This window comes from Rhodamnia argentea, chromosome 4 (assembly GCF_020921035.1).
Source record: "Rhodamnia argentea isolate NSW1041297 chromosome 4, ASM2092103v1, whole genome shotgun sequence".
NCBI lineage: Eukaryota > Viridiplantae > Streptophyta > Magnoliopsida > Myrtales > Myrtaceae > Rhodamnia > Rhodamnia argentea.
In genome coordinates this window covers 22,181,629-22,205,721 of record NC_063153.1, presented here as the reverse complement: position 1 = coordinate 22,205,721, position 24,093 = coordinate 22,181,629, and the positions used below count along the sequence as shown (strand labels likewise).

The 24,093-nt window shown below is 41.8% G+C and overlaps 2 protein-coding genes across 4 annotated transcripts; both read left to right on the top strand.

The window, feature by feature from the left end:
- The first annotated feature begins 9,963 nt into the window (after positions 1 to 9,963).
- LOC115740681 (protein Brevis radix-like 4) lies at positions 9,964 to 16,440 on the top strand. 3 transcript variants are annotated; one of them, XM_048277208.1, is made up of 7 exons: positions 9,964 to 10,279; positions 10,408 to 10,481; positions 10,585 to 10,745; positions 10,897 to 11,282; positions 14,035 to 14,170; positions 14,730 to 15,130; positions 15,978 to 16,440. In XM_048277208.1, the coding sequence occupies exons 3-7, from the start codon at positions 10,620 to 10,622 to the stop codon at positions 16,054 to 16,056; spliced, it is 1,128 nt and encodes a 375-aa protein (XP_048133165.1). In that variant the 5' UTR covers positions 9,964 to 10,279; positions 10,408 to 10,481; positions 10,585 to 10,619; the 3' UTR covers positions 16,057 to 16,440. The 3 variants fall into 3 exon arrangements, with proteins under 3 accessions (XP_048133165.1, XP_030530096.1, XP_048133166.1); XM_030674236.2 differs by having other exon boundaries at positions 10,380 to 10,481; XM_048277209.1 differs by lacking the exon at positions 10,408 to 10,481.
- Positions 16,441 to 20,999: 4,559 nt separating this feature from the next.
- On the top strand, positions 21,000 to 22,246 carry LOC115740682 (protein BIG GRAIN 1-like A). The gene has a single exon (XM_030674237.2). It carries the CDS (start codon positions 21,032 to 21,034, stop codon positions 22,142 to 22,144), a length of 1,113 nt encoding a protein of 370 aa, XP_030530097.1. The 5' UTR covers positions 21,000 to 21,031; the 3' UTR covers positions 22,145 to 22,246.
- The last annotated feature ends 1,847 nt before the right edge of the window (positions 22,247 to 24,093 follow it).

Here is a 24,093-nt window from a genome sequence, read left to right as displayed (position 1 = left end):
TCCTGCAAGAAGAAAAATCAAGTGTCATATTGAGAATGACATGAGACAGAGAAGACATACTTCCTTTTTCAAATCGAGGTTTGCCATCTATTTGCCCCATCTTTTTCGAACGGATCATGTTTAGTGGTCATGATTTTGTGAGGGATTGGGATTGCCCCGGATGTGCCCCGGGTTGGGAGTTTGACTTCATGATTTGGAAAATAACTGCTTCTTCCGTTGACCCTATGAGGAGGAAAACCAAATGTTATTTTCAGAATTGATCAAGCTTGGTGAGGGATAAGTTCCTGTTAAGGTCGGGATGTGTTGTCATTGTCCCGCTTTCTGTCAAATGTTAGGACACGGCCAAAGAATCAAGCTTCGACTAGCTAATAGCTTGATGCACAAGTTGATGCTTGTCTCTTGAATATTCCTGAAACATCTAATAATGGCGTCAAATAGACAAACAGGGTCAAGCACACAACTTTTTCTTCTTTTAAAATTTTGCAAAACATTTGGATTTTGGAAAACCTTGGGACGAGAATTCTTGAGGAAGCCTAACCTTCAGTGTTTACTATGAATGACATATTGTTCGATCGTTGGTTATCGTCATCGGGTCAGTTTGGAATACCCATTATGCCCTCAAAACAATTTTAATAAAAACCTTTGTAATTTTATTGAAAGTCTCAACAAATTACATTTATTGGATGGGAAAATGCAAACGAATCCCAAGATAGGGAATTCGACCCTAACAATTCAAACCCTATGAATTGAAAATACAACCTAGACATCTAGAAAACAGGAAGTGTCCCATGTAGGGGATTGCATAAAAAGCTTCCTTTTGGACCATGTACGGATGGGTGATCTTCGACGAGCCATGGTTACTTTACCATGAACAATAAAAATGCCAATCACATCGACATGCAAATTGATCATGAGATTGACCTTATTCTAACCATCCAAAGGCTAAATAAATTGAAGTGAAAGACTTGTAGCAAGACGGTAATGTCTCGCACATAATCAAGATTAGTCATAATCTTACGACGTAACCAGGATTAGTCAGGTTATTTCACTTCGGCTTCTCTAGTTAAAAATTATAACTCCCGCAATGATAATCCTACCGAGCACAAGTTCTAACTTTTGAAATTCATATTTGGAAAATAATTCGGGATTGAATTTGGACTAATTTTCAACCATGATCTCACGGTGAACACTAGAACCAATCTCAATACCATTCTAAAACTAGTGGCCCTAGTTCGACCACGGGTCGTGTGTGGCGTAGTGCTCAAACATTAAATCATGCACAACAATTAAATCCAAACACTACTTCAAAATGTGCATAATTAAACAAATAATTTCCAAACACCAAAACCTGCAAAACAAAGGGTTAGCCAAACACTCCACCCCTTATAACTCTTATCCGAAAAACCATTTAACACATGGTTAGGGACTTACATGGACTTCAATTGCCAAACAAAAATGCGATTTTTTCATGAAATTATCGGCCTAAGTCCATTAAGGTTCCTTTTAATTTTTTTCAAAAAATTAAAGTGATTAATTAATCACATTTTTTTGAAAAAAAAAATCAAATTCGATCTCCAACGGAGTCACCAAGCTGTCGCGACCTAAAATTAAAAAATTACAAGCTAATGGATTATCAAGTTAATTATTTAACTAACATAACTCGGACTCTCCCATCGTAAATTAAGGTTCAAAATAATTAAAATGCGAAGATTTTAAAATTGGAGTCACCACTAATCGTTTTTGGTAGGTCGATTAGAAACCTAGGTAAATTAGCATGAGAACTAAATTACTTCTATGAACTAGAGATTAAGAGTCTAGGGACTTGATTGCGCTAAATTACTCTAACGCCCTTTCGATACCATTTTATTTCATTAAAAAAATGTTTGCTAGGCAACATTAATTGATTTTAACCTAAGTCACTAACAAAGGTTATCATGCGATTGCACAATCAATTAACTGGACATCTAGAAATCAATGGTTTGCAAGAAGCATGCGCCAAGCAATTTTTTTTTTTTTTCGGATTTACTTACAACCATAAGTAAAACTATGCCAAAATATTTTATTTCTCAAATATTTTAGGATTTGAATTCCCCTAAACCCTAACTTATTGAAGATTAAGTATTTTTTAACATGAATTACCGCTTCGGAGATGCAATTTTAAAAGAAAATGCAATCTAACCTAAATATTTACAAGATGGTTTAAACGTGCAATTATCTGTTGGGGCTAGCCTCATCACTTAGAGGGGGTGAATAAGTGATTTCAATGAACTATAGAAATCAAAGCAGTATTAAAACAGATAAACTCATAGCTTAATTCGGATGATGATTGCTAACAAGATATGAGGTGTTCTCAGATGCAGCTGCGTGCACAATTCAACTATCATAATATATTAACAAAGAGTTTAAGGGATAGAGAATTTGTACAGAAAGTTTATAATAGTTCGACTTTGTTCAAGCCTACGTCCACTTCTTCACGTTGATAGCCAATTGGCTTGATTTCAGTAATGAACATCTTAGAGGTAACAACACGATGATGATTTCGAAGTCAATAGACTTTCCGTCTAATACTCTCTCACTTGGATGAAAACCTCTAAGTATTACAATGTTTGGATCAAGAATATATGAAGGATGTGAAGCTCTCTTGAACTTGAAATTTAAGATACTACTCTCTTGTCATTGCTCTTCAACCTTTAGGTCTCATTTTATACTTCTCCATCTCCAACTTCCCGTTGCAAGATCTCCAGAGAATCACTTTTCAAATTTCTTGTTTGAACAAGATTATATACAAAGGATCTTGTAGTCGTTGAGGTTGACAAAAGGAAAGAATCCCCCATTAGATCAAATCACTCATACAATTATGATCTTGGGTTTCCATGTATAGAGTTCTTCATTAGATGAGTCATTCTCGTCTCCCTTAATCCACGTCCTTAATTTATCTTCAAGATTGAGAATCTCCAAGGATGATCTAACTTAATTTGCTACTTGTTGTGATGATATATATTCTCAATTAAATCATCTCGAATATATCTCGTAATATTCTGATTATTTCATGTGAAATACTCCATCAGAGCTTGAGCTACGTAACAACGTTTGAGCTCCACTCGTAACTTCAGAGCTCCTCGCACAACGTTTCAGCTCTCCATTCAACATCCGAGCTCTCCATTCAAGGTCCGAGACTTTCGGATGAAATATCCAGAACTTCACTTGAGCTTCTATCTTCTGGTCTCTTCAAGCGTATTGGCAATCGTGGCTCTACCTCGCTGTTCACCTATCCAAAGTCCCTCCAAGCTTTATCAAACTTTCCATTCTAGGCTTGTTCTGCTTCTACTCGGGTACCTCCAACTTGTAGACACCTCTATGTCCAATGCCTTGTTCACCATTGATAGAGAACTCATAATCTTCAAACGTTACGGTAAGACAACATCTGCATAACGACTTATGCATCTTTCACTCGGTTTTACTCGGTCTATAAATACATTAGTAGCCTTTGATTATTTTGTCATCTTCAAAATATTATAAGAGATTTCCTTAACATTATCAATATGATGTGAATTTTAAAGATGCAATCTTTATCTTGACATGTTAATTGATGAATGCAAACCTTTTAGAATTTTCGAAAAAGTATTACATCATGCGACCAATATATTTCAAAATTAGATACGCAATCAATCAATTCAAATCAAATCTAAATCAAATCAAGAAAATGGATATATGCCAATCAATTTTTTGAAATATTTCATAGTATTTGAACCAATCTTTAATTCATAATCTTAAGATTAACGATTGAATTCAAATCCTTGCCTAATTGAGTATTCCATCAATAATCTTAAATATGGACTTCCTCAATTGTGTGGCAAGTTGCGGATTAGGAAAGATTTCATAACCAACCTGTATTTTAAAAAAAGATATCCACTTATGCAATATGCAAGATATGCTTAGATATGCAAATTTACGATATGCAAAACTATATGGAAATATGAAAAAATAGGCAAGTGGATATTCTACAAATACTTAAGATAAAAATTTACCTTATCTGCAGATTACCTTTCCAAAATTTGAACCAAATCAAATCGGCTCAATCACACCCGTGGATAGGACCAATGAATCCACTCTCATAAAAAACATCCTCAAGGGAAACACCAATGCCATTCCTATAATATTCCTCGATCAACTCTCTTTAGGTTTACCCGTAGAATCTAGGGTTCAAATCCCTAGGGTCTTTATCCTAGCCTTTTTTGGATTCGTCATCTTTCCATACAAGAATAAAAGTATGACCCCTTCAATTGTCCACATTGTACTCTAAGTATGTAGCGGTAAGAAATTCTCCCGTTGATCCTTGGGGAAACTTTCATCTCCCTTTCGAAATTCAAGAAGTCGGATGAGGGAATTCTTAGAGCGCCTATAGATCTCCTTCAAGTATAGATGGTGTCTCGCATTAGGGAATTCGCTACCAATATGCAAATCTCACAAATTGATCCTTTTTCCCACCCCTTGCTCTGATTCTTAGAAAAGAACAAAATTCTTTTCTTGTTGGGCATTCTCTAGGTGGCTCAACTATCTCAAGGCTCTTGTTCCTATCCGCGTCCAATGATATGCCAAGTGGCTCGTATCCTCTAAACCTTGCTTAGCCAACGATTTGACAACGTCATCCCCTTGCTGGGATTGACGGGGAGTTACGTTGTACTACCCTCTTAAGGTGATCCATCAATTCTATGTTGTCCAGCAAATCCCTCCTCCTCTCGAGCCTAATCTTCTTGCATTGGACTATCACAAAGAGGTCACCGAAGGACGGAAAGCACAATTGGACAAGACAGTTACCAACATAGTCCACACTTGGTGTGACTACCGTACGGCATCCACTACCACGGTGGATGGATCCAAGTTTGAAGGGAGTATAAGGGAGCACCATGCATCTGAAGATTACATATGGTGCGCCCTAAGGACCTTACCCAAGGTAGTGGTCCTTACTTTGCCTACCAAGATGACTCTCCATGAGGTCTCGGCTGAGAAGGCCGCCTAAGAAAGAGACGATGCAATTTGTAGAACCGAATCCCTAGCCTAGCAAAACAAGCGCCTTCGTCTTGCGATGGTACCAATCGAGGATTATGCACTATATTCCATTAGACTCTCTTTTGATGGTATGAGCTTTCAATTTTTGTGTAATAGAAATCCATTTCCTTTCTCTCTCTCTAGAATAATGTATAGGGATCTATTTCTATGATGTAATTGTTGAACTTCGTCTTACGTTAAGTTTCATCGGGGTTCTAATGGAATATACAAGGGGCATTTTGAGTAATTACCATTTGTTTCACTTTAATTATATGATTTCTTATGAATAAATCTTGCTAAAGACATTACTTGTGCAGTTCCTCAAATCAAATGGATGTCGCTCACTGCTATTTCCTCAAAAGAAAATATAAAATTAAAGGGGACTTTATATTTTCTGTCTTGGATTGTTATCGCCATGCGCTAACTCATCTTTCCACCTGCAACAACAACTAGTTTATAATCACGGAATCTGGAAGAACCCATATTAGAACTCGTCTTCCAACCAAAATGGAACAAGAAGAGTTGGGATCTCATGTGGTTAATTTGGAGACCCAAATACCCAGATAACTGCTATGATGGCTAAAATGAAGGCAATGTTAACTGTTACTCATGCGAGGGCCACTGCACCAATTGATCTTAATCAAGCAACCCATCCAAATAGCCTCTAGATCCCCTGCCATGTGACATACCCCCATCCCCACCCTCCATAATACTTTCCCCATTCCCCCCCTAACCATAAAAAGGGAATGGAGGATGGGGATTCAATGTATCCCCTGTCAAAATCCAGATGCATCCAAATATGCCTACAGCGGACCTAAAAATTGGATTTTTCAATTTTAGGTTAATGGATTACCAAATTAATTAATTAAATTAACTAACCAGCTCAAACTCTCCTAAGTTCTACCAAATCGTGACTTAAGGTCCAAGTGATTATTTTGTAAAATATTTTTATATTATGGAGCTACCACTAATCATTTCTAGGTTGATTAGAAATCTACATAAAATAGCATGAGAAAAATATTTTATTTTTGCAAACCAGAGAACTTAAGTTTGGGACTTGGTTACATTAATTTATCAATTAATGCCCTTTCAATACCAATTTCTTGAAAAATGTTCAGTTTGGCAATTTTGATTAATTATGACTTAAAATTCAAAGGTGCAATTTTTGGGTTTTCTTTTTATGATTTTTTTTTTTTTTTGTATTTTGGACTAATTTTAGAAATTAAAAATTAATGAAAAATGAGGGTGAATTGGTTCAAGATTAAGTTATAATTCTTGGATTTAACTTTCATTAATTCCCAAAATTTTTAAGAAAATCTCTTAACCCTAAGCGCACATCTTTTAAAAGTTGAAATGGATTTGAAAAGATTTTATTCGCTGAATGTAATCCACAAGATAGGATTTCTAGAAAATTCTATCTTTCTAAAAATGACAAGACGTGGTTTTTAAGAAACCATATCTTCCTAATCTTTTTTTTTTTTTCGTTTCTTTGATTTTCTGACAAGAAATTTAAAGACATGAGACAAGAATTTTTATTTTTGTTCGAATTTTCTGATTTTTTTTTTGTGATTTTTAGTTTTTATGGGTGAATTTAAATTGAAGTTGCAAATCTTTTAATGAAAAGATAATCACCGCCATTTCTTTCGAATTAAGTTTCGATCTAAAGCCTAATAGACCGACCCTAAAATTCAAAATACCTGTTAGGAAAATAATTCCATTTAAAGCCCGATAGATAGATTTATTCCCATGTGTGGGGTTGCGGATGAGGAAATTTTTAATCGATTACATTTTGAAATATTTTGGTATCTTGAGTATATTCAGAAAGATTTTCGGATTATCACAAGATTATCACAAAGACCTCAAAATATTTACGATGAATCATAATCTTTCAAAAATATTCAAAATCCAAATTTAAACATGCAATCTTTCCAATTAGGCAAGTGACATGTTGCAAGATTTTCAAGGATATCCAAGTCAGATGTGCAGTATTCAATTTTTGATGCACAATCTTCCAAATTAGACAATCGAATATTGCATTATCCTAAATCAAGCAAAAAAATCTTTAAGATATGCAATGAAATGCACAATTCATGCAAAATAGGCGACGAGGATATTCTTAAATATAGAATAGGACACTATACCGAATCCTTGAGATATGCTCTTTCCTTTTCGAACTTGCGCGAAATCTTACGGATCAAACTTCAACTCTTTTAGACAGGCTCAAGAAGGATGGACTTGCGGATTAGCAAATTGTGGTACGGCCACAACGATAGGACTTCTTGGACCTTGCAGTGATGGCTCTCGATTCGACCGGTGGGATTGTGGTTGAAATTCCTGCACTGCAACTTTTATCAAGTCCGAAAATTCTGCACTGAACTAGTAACAAAAGATTGTCCAAAATAAGGCTGTTTATGAATGCAAACAGCAGTGAAATTGAAGCCGAACAGCAGCTGTAACGTCCTCAAAACAATGGCAAAAAGTCCTCCAAGCGATGGGTAAAAACTGCACTGAATAGCTAGTAAGAACCGCTCAAAACAGTGCTGTTTTGGGCACAAAACAGCAGCAAAAACAGCTTGAACAGCAGCAGAAAATTCCCTGCACAGCAGTGATTTTATCCTTGAAAAAAAACAGCAGAAGATTGGACAAAATCACGACCGAATTGTGCGCCAAGTTGCAACCAAACAGTCCCCAATCAACAAGGTAACGTGACTGGCCCACAGCAAGGAAAATCGCCTTGAACAGTGGCCTAAAATAGGAATAGCGCTAAACGGCAGCTTGGATCAAACGGACAGCATCGGGAAAGAGCAGAAGCGCCAAAGGACGAATGGTGTCAAAGACTGAGCCGAATCCACACAAGGTCTCAGAGGGATCTAGTAAGAGCAGCACGTGAAATTAGGTAGTTGGGTGCAGCACCAATTGGACGGATGATGCTTCCGGACAACTTCAAAACCGAGAAGCTCTCTCTTGTTTTTCGTGGGTGTGTCTCAATGTGTGGAAACCTCCCCCTTTTACAGTTGCCAGTGAGACCTATTTATAGACTGTTTCGTGTGCCTTCCAAGTGATGAACAAATTGCTTTTCTCGGAAGGAAATCGTCCATAAATCATGCAGAAATCTCCTTTTTCTTTATTTCTTTCTCTTACTTGTCTTTCAATCCTTGATTGAGAAAGTTACACGACATATGCTCACCAAATATGCCGAGTATAATCTGCTTGGTGTCTCGTATTTTCTTTTTCGTAAATATTGCCGGAAAATCATGCCTCAATTCTTTCCTCTTAATGTTGATGGAATTTCGCTCAATTTTTTGGCCGGATGCATATCTTTTGTCTTTTAATGAATAAGGAAAAGCACTCTCAAAATGATGGGTGATCTCCTTCGTTTTCGTGTAGGAGGAGATTGGGCTTTAAGAATTAAATTCTTGCACAGTTCCCTTTATTTCCACTTTTGATCATGGAAATATTCTCCCCACGCACAACCCAGCCATGTCCTTTTCTTGGCCTTGATAATAAAATATGGACTACGGTTAATACGAGCAAAAGCTTGATGCGATTCACGGCTATCTGCGGATGTCAATTCTCAATTCACTAAGTCTAACTAATTCTATTAAACTTAGAAATCGCACGTTTAAGTCCGTCCACCATTGGTCCTATAAATAAAAGAAAATACAATGCATGACTTGACGAAAAATAAAATATGAATGTTAATTTTTTTTTTTTGTTTAGAGCTAATATTGGTTCTAATTTTATGCAGAACATGACTAAAAAAAAATTCAAAATTTAGGTGTCAACAGAGACCAAATTCCAAAATCCCATCCCAACGTCGGTCTAGTTGCTATTCATGAAGATCCGACATGCCCGTGGCGCGCGCATTGCCTAGTCTAGTACCAATTTACCAAAAAAATTTGCAAGTGATTCAAAGGAGAGTGTAATTCTACGTCTCGGCCTCAACAAAATCTTGGGCCTGTTAGGATTTGGCGCATAATCAAATCGAAGTAAACGTAAAGTAAGAAAGAGAAATAGAGACACAAGATTTTATCCCCGTTCACCCTTAAACTTGGACTACGTCCAGTAGAGGATTCCACTATAATTAACATCTCGCATCTCTTATTACATCACTCAATTGTAAACGAAAAAGAGTATATATAGCAGTAGCTATTCATCACACAACCCAAATTACTAATGAAAAATTATGAGCTTAGATCGTAAAAGTCCTATGATGTTTAGGGAGCGCTGCCCTCTTGAAATCCTCACCGGGGCACCTCCTCTGGACTCCCGCCTGCTCAGTGTAAAGCGGAACCCACATGCTTTTTTTTTTATGAGGGAGTGGAGAGTATGAACTATATCCCAATCCAATAGGACTACGGGCCTTTTCGCACAACCTTCCCCTCCCCCAACCAAAAAACCGAGTTCCCTTCCCATTCTGTTGAACTATAAGCACAAACTACGTAATACCAACCAGCCTTGTCAAACCCCCGATCCTTTTATTAATCATGAAAAAGCATGCTCATGCTCATCGCTTCCCACTCCATCTCCATCAAAGCCGAGAACCGCGAAGAGCGGCTTTGACCGTACTGCCCTCGAAGAAAAAGTCAACCTCAATAAATTGACCGATATTTCAATTTTTTAAGGGGCTCGCTTAATTTATTAAATAACACGAAGCCTGATTAAATTAATTGATTAGCCTATTCAAAAGCATTTAGTAATTACGGAATCCATCGAATTTTAATGGCTCGGGATCAGTACCTAATTTTTTAAATTATTTTTTTATTTGTTTCAAAAGCACAAGGGGGAAAAAAAATGAAAGAAAAGGTGAACGGACACAAAAGCAATCAGCACCGCACACAATGATGACCGATTTAGCCATCAAACAGACCGAGTGTGTTTCCCACTCCTCTCTCTCTCTCTCTCTCTCTTCATCACCACTCATCACCGCCCCTGCCTGTTGTCGACGACGAACGACGACGACGACGAAGAAAAAGGAGATGACGAGGACGAAGATGAAGACTCCATGACTGCGAACCCCTCGAGAAACGAAGCTCTAGCTCTTCAGTTCCGCTCGCAACTACTTTCGACTCCTCCTCCTCCTCCGCGATGATGACGGCGATGGTTCGCTGAGAGAATCTCCGGTCGAGTGATTGGAGGTCGCATTTAAGAAAGCATCCTCGTTCTCCGTGCATTAAAGCTCAAGCCAACCAACACATCCGCAAGAATTCGGGATCCTCAGATTCTCACCGTACTACCTCTCTCTCTCTCTCTCTCTCTCTCTCTCTCTCTCTCTCTGTGGATCGTCTCGAGGATTGATTGCTGTATCTGCTTATCTGATGCCGAATTAGGTTTTCTGTATTCAATTCAATCGCCTAGAATCGCTCCCTTCGCAATTACGATCCCGCGGCTACGGGACTGCTCCGCGTCATCAGCGAGCCTACTGTTTCGAGGTGCTCCTAGTCTGACACAGATGTGCAAAGTGATTTCTAGCGATTTGTTAGCGCAATGTAGTACGAGTTTGAACGCTTTTTTCGGCTGTTTCGTTGGTTGCAGAGATATCTCGCGGTTTGAGCTGAAGGAAGGGGAAGATGCTGACGTGCATAGCTCGCTCGAAGCAGCCCGGCGACGACTCGCTGAGTCAGCCTGAGAACGCCGCCGATTCCACCTCCGCCATCGGCCCTAAGAACCAATCCATCAAGTCTCTCACTTCTCAGGTGCAGTTTCTGGTTGAATGATCCTCTTCTTACGGTTCATTTCGTCCAAGTTTGAGTCGCAGTAGTTCGTCACGCCATTAATGTTGTTCGATCATGCTCTGTTTCTGATTTCTCTTCTTCTTCTTCTTCTTCTCTTTCTTTCTCCCGGCAGCTTAAGGACATGGCGCTCAAGGCCTCCGGGGCGTACAGGCACTGCAGTCCCTGCACGACGGGGTCGTCGGCTGGGGGTCAGAGCCGGCTCAGGAACTCGAGCGAGTCGGACGCGGACTCGGACCGGTTCCGGTGGTCGTACAGGCGGCAGGGGAGCTCGAGCTCGAACACGCCCAAGCCGTGGGGGAAGGCGGAGCTGGAGGCGAGGCTGAAGGGGATATCGAGCGGCGAGGCGACGCCCAAGTCCGCGAGCGGGCGCCGCGAGCCGGTGGTGTTCGTGGAGGAGAGCGAGCCCAAGGAGTGGGTGGCTCAGGTCGAGCCCGGTGTCCTGATCACGTTCGTGTCACTTCCCCGCGGCGGGAACGATCTCAAGCGGATACGGTTCAGGTGCGCCGCCCCCTAATTATCTTAATTATTTTCCAAGGAAGTATTTAATTAACATCTTTACCAATCATAGCAAGAGAAATCTAAAAACTAAATTATCTTGACATGTCCGTGATAAACATGACGAGACCACTTCGATGGCAAAATTGCTTAAAATAAAATTAAACAATAACAAAAGCGATGAGTTTTCCGACTGTATTGTCTTTATGACAATGGGACAGGAAAGATTAATCTATTTTCATTTGGTGTTTGATTTTCTCCATTAAAGTGGGTCGTGAAGAATAATAAAATTTGCAACGTCGGAAACTGTTCTTGCTTCTCTGCTTGCTCTCTGGCTACGCCTTTTCTGAAAAAAATATTGGGCGTGTCCAAGGTGCTTCCAGCACCTTGGCCCCCAGTTGTAAGTGGGCTCACGTCGTCTTCGTCGTAGTCGTTGTCGTGATCTAGTACCAGGAAAATAGAATTTAATGATATCGAATCTTGTAAATCAAAACATATTAGGGCGAATTCCTCTCGGATATAGAGTTTCACTATAAAGATGTGAGATTTCTTTCAAAGATGAGGCGATAGGCTTAAGGAGAAATGACACCAATTAACGATTGATGGAAAGAATTAAGCCCGACTAATAGTGAATTATCAGAGAACTGACCGGTCCTTTGAAATAGTTTTACAATTAGGGCCTTAAGTACATTTTGGCCGATAATCTAGCAAGACAAGAAATCTATCGTGTGTGTCCCACTATACGGAATAAATCGAAAATCCTAAAAGCGTGAAAAGTGCAGAGAGAAGGTTAGGAAAAGAAGAAAAAAATTCATCTTGTTTTCTAGCCCTTGGCTGAAGCTCCGGAGCTTCTGTTCATGACAGCATACGGGGATCTTTGCTCCAATCCGAAATTACGAGAAAACTCGTCGTTAGTTCATATGAACACCTCTGATTTCGAATTAGCTGGCCGGTCGATTCTCTTGTTGATCCGGGAAAAGGAATGGGTCCATGGGGGGTAGGGGCAGTAGAATGAAGGAAAGGGCCGCCAGAAAGAACCCTCTTTATCAGGCGGACAATTCAGACAAGGGCCCTACACACAAACAGTAATTTTCACGCCTCGACCCAAAAAAAGTGGTCGAGAAAGAAAGTCCAAAAAGGAGAGAGAGAGAGAGAGAGAGAGAGAGAGAGAGAGAGAGATCTATCATGGTGGCTTGGTAGTGGCGGTGGGGACACAGTTCTCGATTGTGTTTTTCCTGGATGCTCTTTTATGTTTTTCGCTGAGCACCTGTCTTCGTGTCGGAGAAGGCTCCTCCTCCTTCTTCCCCCCTCTCTCCTTTCCTTTTCAAAAAGGGGGAAATTCACTCCACGCCACGCCTGATTCCCCGCGGCCTTGTCTCGTCCCGACCCACTTTTCGTTTCCTGGCTATCGCGTTCGTAGTGGAATAAGGAAATCAACCCATTTCGCAATTCGCATGCCGCTCCCAAAACTACGAAGAGGACAAACCGGAGTGGAACCTCCAGTGCTGCCGATGTTGGCGACCAACAGAGGCAAACGTCAGATGTGTCTAAATCCTTATCCGGCCCCCGGCTTTCGGTCTTTAGACTAGACCTGTCGTTTTCTCCGGTTCGCTGAGGACCATCGGCTCTTGGTCCTGGCACTTCGACTCATTGGCGCCCTTCTGATTTGTGATTATAATAGTGTTAAATTAATCTCTCCCGTAAAAGATTGGGCCCCACGTGTCTTGATGCCTTTGCCCCAAAGGTACTTGGATTCTCATTGCCTGCTGCTTCTTTTTTTGTCAAAAAGCAGTTTGGATAGTGGAACCAACAGGGCCGGCCTAATGTTTTTTAACCAAAGAGTAAGTTACTTGATTAGCTGCTTTGACTTTAATGATTCGCGTTGAAGCTCCATGCAACAGGCGTGCCCAACTTTTTTGTCTGAGCCTCCGAGGCCTCGCATTGATCCATCTTGCCTCCTGTAGCGATCTAGTTTCTCAGTGTGTCTAATCCTACATCCTCGAGTATGTATGCGACACAGTAAGTCATACGGGTGAATTTCGCCAGACCCAGATCCTTTTAAGATACTAAGGCCTCATGGGTTCCTTTTTTTTTTATAAACGGGAAGGATGCTTTCTCTAGAGCATGTTATGCATTATCTGCAGTCTCTTGGACTCTGTTTTTAATGGGTTGAAGGCTAACTTAAGTCTACAGCTAATCGGGGAGATGAACTAGGATTGATAGTCAATAACTACCATGAAAATTGTATAAATAACTATGTTGATTGATACGGCGTATCGAGCATGAACATCGCATCGTTGACTTGTAAAACCACCAGCAAGACATAATAGACCACGAAAGAACTCTTTATTTGTGAAGGAAGCAATTGTACACGATAGCACGGTTGAAAACTATGTAAAAGGGAAGGTAACAACCGAGAGGGGAGGGGGGGTAACCCTGTGAGCAGTAGAACATACTACTCTTATAACTGTCAGAAAACTAGCAGAGCAAACTGAGTGGCTCATGAGGGCATGTTCTACCTCTTGAGCAGAGCCTTCAGCTTTTGCCGTTCAAGCAATAATTAATTAGTTGGAGGCTGAAATTCTAGTTGTTCTCTGCATAAGCTTCATTCCATCCAGGACACATTGACACTATTTTTAAAAGGAAACTGGCATTTATGTCTTTTATGTCTAGTTTTCCTTTTTGTTGTTGATATGAATGTCATCTCTCACGTTTAGACTGAATTATTGACTGTATTTCTACTTTACTTGGTTAGCCGAGACATGTTCAACAAATATCAAGCTCAAAGATGGTGGACAGAGAATTATGACAGGGTCATGGAACTATACAATGTCCAGAGGCTTAACCGCCAAGCCTTTCCACTTCCAACCCCCCCAAGGTCTGAAGATGAGGTAAATCATGAACTTTATCCTCCCTTAAACGATATCCGGGACCATGCTGCTTGTTTACTCCGTGGGCTGTAGGGAGTGCAACTCATGCTCTGACCATGGCATATCGTGGGCCATTTCATATAGTCAAACGTGTTGAATTAGAGTTAAAAAGTGAGGGGTGATGATGTTTTCTTGCCCATTATATTTGATAGAGGTAAACTCAACTTGCATATAGAGTTTCCGAATTCTAGCGTGGCCAAATACTAAATTTGCTTTCAGAATTTTCTGAGAAAATTGTAGTCGGAAATGATATCTGAGGATTTTTTTTTTTTGTCAGCACCGTCGACAGACCTCTTGGCCATCTCATGTTTATTTTTTGCAAAAGATTGGTTTTGCAACACAACACTGTGCATTGGTAGTCAACTTTTAAACCCTCAATTTGCACACAAGACCATTTGTATGCGATTTGATCCTTCTTTAATCGACTACGCTTGATCTGTACAGCTTTTTACACCACATATGCTTGTGGCCATTTACTGTTCAATGAACAATCCATGCTTATTTATCTACTTAATGACAGAGCTCAAAAATAGAATCTGTGCAAGACAGCCCTGTAACTCCACCACTCACAAAGGAACGTCTACCGCGAAATTTGTATCGTCCACCAGGAGTGGCAATGGGTTATTCCTCCTCAGATTCTCTTGATCACCACCCTGGACTGCCACGCCCTTGTCGTGACTCTACTGGTGTCGCATCTACCCCAAAACTCTCCAGCATCAGTGGTGCCAAGACAGAAACTTCATCTATTGATGCCTCAATGAGAAGTAGTTCTTCAAGGGATGCAGATCGTTCAGGAGAGCTGTCGTTCAGCAATGCTAGTGATCTTGAAACTGAATGGGTCGAACAAGATGAACCGGGAGTTTATATAACGATTAGAGCATTGCCAAGTGGTAAAAGAGAGCTCAGACGAGTCAGATTCAGGTGAGCTTCTTTCTCCCTAATTATCTGAAACCAACACAGCATTCGCAATCGCACTTTACCTTTGATGCACGCAACTTAAAAGGGTTCTCTAGGAATGAGGAGTTCATTTTATAGCTTGATTCATTTATTCAACGTCATTTTTTCTCCCATTCCTACTAAAAGTAAAAATAAATCAACGTAGCATAATTGTTGCGATTCGAGTTACACATCTTGGAGCACTGTTACCGATGTTTATAGTGTATATCTATTGCTGTTAGAAAGCATCATATCATCGCATTCATTTGTAAATAATGAATTAATTGTGCTATTTGAGTTACACATCTTGGAGCACTGTTACCGATGTTTATAGAGTATATCTATTGCTGTTAGAAAGCATCATATCATCGCATTCATTTGTAAATAATGAACTTGTCCCTTCAACATCCTCAGACTAAACATGGCGACCAGAATGCCATGTGTTCAAGCTATCAAACTGGTTGTTTGACAAACAACGCAGGGATGGGCAGCGCCTATTTGGCTACCCTTCCAGATTGTGCAGTGTGCGAGCCTCGTGCTCCTGACAATATATGCCTGCTTGATGGGCATGATTGACACCGACCAAAAGATATATATTGCTAAGTAGTCAACTTGCTGCGTTCTATTTTTGCCTACATTGTTGCCTCTTGAGGGTGAGGTGGTCAGTCACCCCCTCACCAGAGACCCCCTGGGCCAGGGTCAATCCATGGCCATGCCCATCGAATCCCTGGATTGGTGCCTCTGCACTGACCCCACTTGGACTAGAACTTGTTGCTGTCAAAGTGACAATAAAATTAACGCTGATTTCCTCACAATGTGGTTTATGCTGCAGTCGAGAAAGATTCGGGGAGATGCATGCTCGAGTATGGTGGGAAGAAAATAGAGCGAGGATCCACGAACAGTACTTGTAACTGAAAGCACAAAGGCAATGGTCACAGTTCCAGAGGTTACCACTTGTTCCTTTTTGCCGGTTTTTTCTTTTCACTTATTCTACCATGTTGCTTCTGAAACCTATTCAAATGTATATCTTAAAGGGTGTCATACAGGCACCTCTAGGCATGTGGAGCTACCAAAATCTTTTGTGAGCTACCACTTCTTTTGGAGCTCACTCCTTGTGATGCTCCAGAGATATTAGCACGGGATGCGGGTCATGAACAAAAATTTTGTTTATGTTAATTATCCTTCAGTCCTGGGTAGGTCTTTCGTTTATTGTGGGGTTATCATCAGTATACAAAGTTTCAAGTCGGCTCATTAATGTATTACACAAAGTAGCACAAGTTTTCCATCTCCTTTCACTTTTTTACTTGCACGAAAGTTTTCTTCTTCTGTCTCCCCATTAATCCTGTGAAAACGACCATGGGAGGAAAGCATACATTTGCAAAAGCCACCAGCTTGTACGTGCTGCGTGAGTTCTTGAATGAGTTAGTTCTGGATATTAGTGACATAGGAAAGGACATATAAGAGGCAGTCTGAGCATTCATTTCAGCACCTATATTGCTCTGCCATACACTGCCGCGGCAGATGCTCAAATAACCTACTGGTTTGATCCTTGGCGAGATTCCTCTGGGGAAGCAACTAGAGGGATTTGCTTCTTTAGTTTGGGGACTGATCGTCCTGCATTCTTCAGACCTTCAACAGCTGATAGAACTCTGTGAAACACATATACTTGCAAGCCCATGTAATAAGACACACCGGTATGATTAAGCGTTGCGCCTGAGGATCAAGGCAATATCGGTCCTAACTCGGTTCTCGTCGTGCTAACTCCTTAAGGTTATTTCCATTTCATCTCTTTCGAAATTTCCTGCTCCTTTCCCATCCTTTGGACCTGCCACATCTGATGCTGCTGCTGCATCAGTACGAGCCCTATAACATGAACACTCGTATCCAGGCCTAGAGTTTTCCGGTAATCTTTCCTCCCAAAACTTGTTTCTAACGGATTGAACTTTCCTCGTCTAACTATTTGGAAACACATGGATCCCCCCTAATGCACTCTTCTCCGGGCATCACACAAGGTCGAGATTCTTGGGAGACGTTGCACGACGCTCGGCACACCCTAGCTGTTGCTGGATAGCCAGTTCAGGTCCAACCACCTTTCAGTTGCCAAATCCTTCTCCGCCTCTCCAAATTGTTGAAGTGATCACGTCCTTAGTCATCGCGGGATAAACGGAATGAATTAACATGGTTTTGATCATGAAATCCGGTCTACATATACAAAACAGGACGGAGGTGCCATGCCCTGCCTTGACTGACAAGTGACTGTCAACCTAAACTGAGAGCATGGAACCGGGCTACGAACTTGCGAGTTTTGCATTTGATTCGCAGCTTACTAATTGTAGCAAGCTGTTCTCGTCGCTCCACTAGGAACAAGAAAAATCATTTCCATCTCGATGCTCGGTCCGGACTTTCAAATGTACACACCCAAAACCTTTTGTCTAGTCTCCATGCTAGGCGCCACAAGTAACTAAGGAGGCTCTTCAAGCGCAACAGCACGAAAACTTACATCGGGACTATCTGAGCTCGACTTCCCGATTATTCGAAACCCGACCTTTCCGAGATTGAGAGCAAGCTCGAGTTGCGAGCCAATCAAGCACCACGAGCTTGAAGGTACGCGACCAAAGCAGGTCGCAAGTTCGGTCGAGAAGCACTTGGCCTCTTTACCGAATCGAGAGAACCGCAGATATTACTTAAATTTTCAGCAAGAATGCGGACACGAGATCTAGCCCTTCAAGACAGGATCTAACCAAGCTTCTCGCACGCATGATTCTTTATCCGTTCTTTATTAGGAGGGATTGTCCGGGAGGAAAAGTTAAAATTGATTAATTAAAAAGCCTGCTATTTTAATACGGGGACAAGTTCTGATCCTGCTTGCAAAGGTGTTGGGTCTCTACGATTTATGCGCCGGCCGATGTTTTGCTTGCCTTCTAAACTAGCCAAAGCGAGGAAAAAAAGCCCCTAATCCACTGTTCTTCCCTGGGATTTGTCAGCCTTCAAAAGGGGGAAACCTCGAACCGTTTCTCTAATGGTCGCCCGTTGCCAGCGACCAAGAAAGAAAATAACTGAGAGGCCCCAGGTATAATTGTGCCAATTATGACGGTCTCCCTCCCCCGGGTGGGGGGCGGAACGAACTGCCAACCTCTCGTGCACACGTGTCAACACAAAGTTTTATTCTGTTCTATGCTCTCGAATGGAGAGTTTTGTTCCGGTTCCCAGGCACTCGATTCATCGCAGTCGTTGATCAGGTGAAGTCTCGCACATGAATGTCAACGTTAGGTTCGCGCAACGGCATTTGCAGACCCGAGCCAGAACGAAAATCTCCCAATCTATGTTGCGTGATCTCGTTCGGCTAGATCGAGCCGATCACAGTTTGAGAATCCGTGAGGTTGGGCGTGCTTCCGGAAGGCAATTGAATGCATTATTTTTGGTACACCAACATTGGTTGGGTGGACACCGAGATGCAATAATACTCTTGAAGCATCTTTAGTTGTGGAGAGTGATTTAATTGGTAAGAAAAGTGGGGTATTTCTCAACTTTTAACAACCTAATTTTTCTTGTGACGTGTGAACTTAATACTTTGAAAATCACAAATATTTCTTACGGATCATTCTAAACGAGTGTCCTTGATGATATGCATTCCAGCAAAATGGCTAGACTCACACTCGGTTCACCTATTTTGGGTGGGGAAAATTACCAAGAACGTCTTAAACACACTTATGCTAGTTCGATTATAGATCTTTCAATTCGATCAATTAAGTCATAAACCTTTTTGATAATTTTTCGATATAGTCTATATCCGGTCAATTTTAGCCAAAAACCCCTGAAATAGACAACGATAGTTGTACATGGCACGGCCCATGCTAACATTAACAATTTTTTAATTTTTTAAATATTTTTTTTAACTATGGCAAGCCTCGCCCTGCAAGGCATCAATGGTCGCTAGCGAGGGTCGCCTTGCCTGCTACCATAGAGGCCACGAAGGCCTCGCCCAAGGCCGGGTGAGGCTGCCCTCATTGGGGCCATCGCCCATAGTCCGTGGGCGACATTGGCCACCGGCCGAAACAAAAGGAAAAAAAAAAAAGAGAAAAAATTATTGAAAAGTTGCGAAAAATTGTCCATGTTGTAAGGACCGACATCCACGTCATCAATTTCCCATCAAAATTAGCCACATGGACTACATTGACAAATTGTCAAAAGAATTAAGATTAAATTGATATAATTAAAATATTTATGGTTAAATTGGCACAAATGCAATATGCTCATAATTATTTGGTAATTTCCTCATTTTGGGAACGTTAGTGATTTTCGTTCGAGCTTCTGGCTTTAAAGATCAATTATTTCCTTATTGACATATCATGTGTGATATGAGCATTGAACTTTCAAGGTACACAAACAAGACACCCTAGCATAATGTTAGAAGCAATGTGAATGGCGAGTTCAATTGAAATCTAAATTTCGGAAAAAAAAAAATGGATCAAATCACGCTCTTCAGCTAAAACCGATCAAGATTTCGCTTAATCTCTCTTGTTATGAACCCAAGTCACGCAAACCGAATCGAGCGACATGTACATGTCCTTGTCCACTTCCTCGAACCCTCCCGACGCCGCCATTCTCTCTTCGCGACGCCTCGCCGGTACGTCGTCTCCGGACTCTTGTCGATATAAATTTAGTAATCATCCATGTCGTAATGCTAGGGATGGAGAGGAATTACTTTTGATGGTCCGGATTAATTATTAATTCGAGGGGCGGCCCCACGGGGTCGCAAATTCTCCAACAGTGCACAAAGCTTATGGTCCTCCCCCACCCCCACCCTTTCTTTAAAGAAACTGCCCGAATCCGAAAGGGTGAGATCTGCTTTTTTCCCCCCTTTTGCCTCGTGCAACCTCAGTTCTCTTCCTCACCTTTCAATCAAAAATAAAAGAATGCCAAAAAAAAAAAAAAAATTAACACAAATCTTTTTTTTTTTTTAATCTTCAGCGAGACGTACGATCCGATCTCCGAACTTTGATCTAATATATGAGGTGATTCATAAACTTTTAATTTGTTCTAAATGATCCTTAAATTTTTGGTACATATACAATTCAGCTCATGAACCGTATGAAAATATGCTTAACATTGTCCTTTCATTAATTCAAGTCCGGATACAATATAGAAACGATAGTGAAAACTCTATACGGTTGATCTTTTGAGTTCCCTAAATTTTTTGTACGTGTTCAATTTAGTAAGCAATAATGAAAATTCTATACAATTGATCTTTTGAGTTTCCTAAATTTTTGAAAAATATTCAATTTAGTCCTTGAACCGTATATTGTCCCCGAACTTGAATTAACAAAAGGACAACGTTAAACATTTTCGTACGGTTTATGAACTAAATTGAACATGTACAAAAAATCTAGAGACTATATTGAACAAACTAAAAATTTAATGATCTCGTTGCGCGTTAAACTAAAGTTTCGGATCATATTGAATAATTTATAAAATCCGGAGACAAAATTGTGTATTTGATCAAAAATCTGGAATCATGTATACGGATATTTCTTGAAGGAGAGAGAGAGAGAGAGAGAGAGAGAGAGATTAAAGAGGGGATTCTTTTCTTCTTCTTCTTTTCCAATTTCTCCGCTCTGTCTCTTCTTCTTCTTCCTCGTCCTCCTCCTCCTCCTTTTGCCGTCACTCTGTTCCACGTGATCCACTTGCCATCTCCACTTCACTTCAGTGTTGTCTCTTGCAGCTTTTGACCTTCTCTCAGCAGACAACCCTCGCCTTAAACTAACACCCCCACGCTGTCCCTCCCTCCCTCCTCTGTTTTTCCTCTTCTTCTCTCTCTCTCTCTCTCTCTCTCTCTCTCTATTTGAAGCCCTCCTCCTCCTCTGCATTCCCACCGCATGCGACGCCATGAACAAGCGAGAGAGACCGCTCCGAGAAGCCGCCGCCGCCGCCGCCGCCGTCCCACCCACCGTCCCGCAGAGAAGAAAGACCCCGTCTTTCTCCTCCTCCCTCCTCGACTCCATCTACCGCTCCATCGACGAGCCCAGCGGTCAGGACCAAGCCTCTCCTCTGTTCCCGGAGCCACCCCTGATCAAGAAACAGAGCACCCACAAGACCAACCATGGAGCCTCCCTCTCCTCCTCGTCTTCTTCCTCCTCTTATTCGCAGCGAGAGCTCTCGAACCTCCGGAGGGCCATCATGGTCGAGGAGTGGATGGAGAAACAGAGCTCCCGCAACTCCTCCGACTCGAGCTCGGCGGCGACGTTCTCGACGTTCTCGTCCTCCGAAGCGGAGTCCACTCACAGAGCAAAACAGAGGACCCTCGAGGACCGCAAGAGCGGCGGCGACAATGCCGGCGGATTCTCGAAGACCAAGCTCCGGGCCCTCAAGCTCTACGGCGAGCTGAAGAAGGTGAAGCAGCCCATCTCGCCAGGAGGCCGGATCACAAGCTTCCTCAACTCCATCTTCAACTCCGGCAACGTCAAGAAGGCGAAGATGTGCCACGTCGGCGCGGTCGAGGACGTGAGCTTCGAGCGCAAGCCCAAGTCGGCATGTTCCTCCGCGTCTTCCTTCTCGAGGTCCTGCATGAGCAAAACCCCGAGCGCGAGAAGCAAGTTGAAGAGGTCGGTCCGGTTTTACCCCATGAGCGTCATCGTCGGCGAGGACTCTCAGCCCTGCGGCCACAAATGCATCTACGACAACGACCGGAAGGCCAAGAACGGCGGCGGCGGAGGCGCGAGCGCCGTCTCCCAGAGGGAGAGAGAAGCCAGGGTCGAAGCGGAGAGGGAGCGTTACTTTCAGAAGAAGATGGACGCGAGGGGTTCGAGCAAGAACAGGGTGGTGGTGAGGGTTTACAGCGATGAAGACGACGACGACGACGACGTGGAGAGCGACGCGAGTTCAGATCTCTTCGAGCTGGATCACTTGATCGGGTTAGGAAGGTACGGCGAGGAGTTGCCGGTGTACGAGACCACCTGTTTGAAGAAGAACCAAGCCATTGCTCATGGCTTGATCTTGTAATTCTTCGTCTTCTTCCTTTTTTTTTTTTTTTTTTTAATCCTTTTTAGACTGCATCTTCAGTGTAATATTTATTTTGAGCGCATAAAATTCATGATTTTTCCATTTTTTGTATAGTTTTTCTTTCCGATTTCGAAATGCCACGAGCCATTTTCACCGGAATTTTGAACTTACATCAGGTCCATCCCGCTTGTGATATGCGGTGGTCCACGAAGAGGCCGGCAGATGTCACCGCCTCTCTAGTTAGTGGTATTTCTAGCAAAATGTGCGATAACTTATAAAAATTTCTCTTTCTCTCTCTTTCTCTCCCCTTTCGATTGGCAAGACATTTGAACATTTTCATCTCGCACGTGTAATCCAAATCCGACTCCCGCTGCTGTCATCGAACTTCACATCGTTGCCTTGATTGTCCAATTCACTCCGTTATCAACCCGAAAATTCAATTAACCCGATATCGACCGTTCAAATTTCGCGCGGTCGTTATTAAATGTTTGTTCAGATTCCTTCCCAATGGGGTAGAAAATCCTAGGCAGGCAAATTTATGCTTTCTTTCACCCGGCTAGCACATGGTCTCAACATTGGGGACGCAATTCTTTTTGTTAAAAAAAAAAAGGAGGGGGGCCACTTTTTTAAAATTTTTTATCAACGTTGGTTTAAACTTTTGTTGCTCTCCATTTCGATTTTTTTTTTTTATCGTTTGGGCAGGGATAAGGACTTTGGTCGTGTTCCTTCTTCGATGCCCGAATCATGAATGTCTTTTGACTTCTCCCGCCCCCTCGTATAATTGTGTCACGTTCTTGAAGGATTGCGATTGGACTCGGTTTGGAATTTGCCCGCGGTCGTATTCGATTGAGCTAGTTGTGCCCCACTCCAACCCGATTGGTCAAAGGGCCCTTCGGCCGTGCGTGTGTGAATCGCGAACCCGCTCCTCCTCTCGTGATCTCGATAAATCGCAACGTCCGGTTTACGAGAGCGAGGCGCCGTCTTTCCGAGGAGCTGTGTGTTGCGACCGGCGGGTCGATTGGCCCACCAAATTCGGAATTTTTTTTAACCGGTGCCGTTGTGCTGAATATCCTTCCACGATGCACGGTTGGAAAATTCGGAATCAAAATGGATCAGATCGGATCGGACCGGATCCACACAAAAGCAATTGGAGCAAAGTCAAGTCAAGAACAAGTAGGAAGAATTGGGAGCAGAATCAGACAGGATGTGGGAGAAAATCCAAACTGACTTTTTTGCACCAGAAGCGAATATAATAAAATAATATAATATGAAAGGAAGTCGAGAATAAAAGTAAAAAAAAATAAAAAAGATTTCTAATCGTATTCTGTTTGGATGATGTGCGGAGAGATTCCATTGAAAAAGGGGTGGGGGCCCACCCCCTCGGTTGACTTCATTGCTCTCACCATCAATTCACACTTCCCTCCTTAATTCATCCCCAAAGGAATAAAAAAATAAATTTAAATAAATATGGTCACGCGGACCGACGCAGATGCCTAGCAGAACCTCGATACCTTTTAAAAAAAAAAAACACCTTTGTCCGAAGGCTCTTAAGTCATTGGATTGCTAGCCAATTAAAGATATATTAACGGCCCGGCACCGCACTTAGCCTCGGTCGCGAGACTTCATGCCAGCTACTCCTCGAACCGGACTCGAAAAAGACTCGTCCCTCGATCGCTCGTCCCTCCTCGTCCTCATTTCTTGCGAAAATAAATGAAAATAGATAGAAGAAATAAAAAAAATAAAAAAAAAGACCCCATTTTTGTACGGGCCATCCTCGACACCGTTGGATTCCGATGTAGTGGTAGTGGACTACATGTTTTGTGGTCGAGTAGGACTTTGATTCTCTCTCTCTCTCTCTCTCTTGTTTTTCTAATCGCCAGGCCTTCAAGATTACATTTCCACTTTATGTGGTCAGTCCTACTTTACGACTCGTGTGAGCTTCATAATGA

Coding starts and splice junctions, on each gene's coding strand:
- LOC115740681 (XM_048277209.1), top strand. CDS start 10,620: ATGCTGACGTGCATAGCTCGCTCGAAGCAGCCCGGCGACGACTCGCTG. Junction 10,746..10,896: donor TCAAGTCTCTCACTTCTCAG/GTGCAGTTTCTG, acceptor TTCTCCCGGCAG/CTTAAGGACATGGCGCTCAA. Junction 14,171..14,729: donor CCCCAAGGTCTGAAGATGAG/GTAAATCATGAA, acceptor ACTTAATGACAG/AGCTCAAAAATAGAATCTGT.
- LOC115740682 (XM_030674237.2), top strand. CDS start 21,032: ATGAACAAGCGAGAGAGACCGCTCCGAGAAGCCGCCGCCGCCGCCGCC.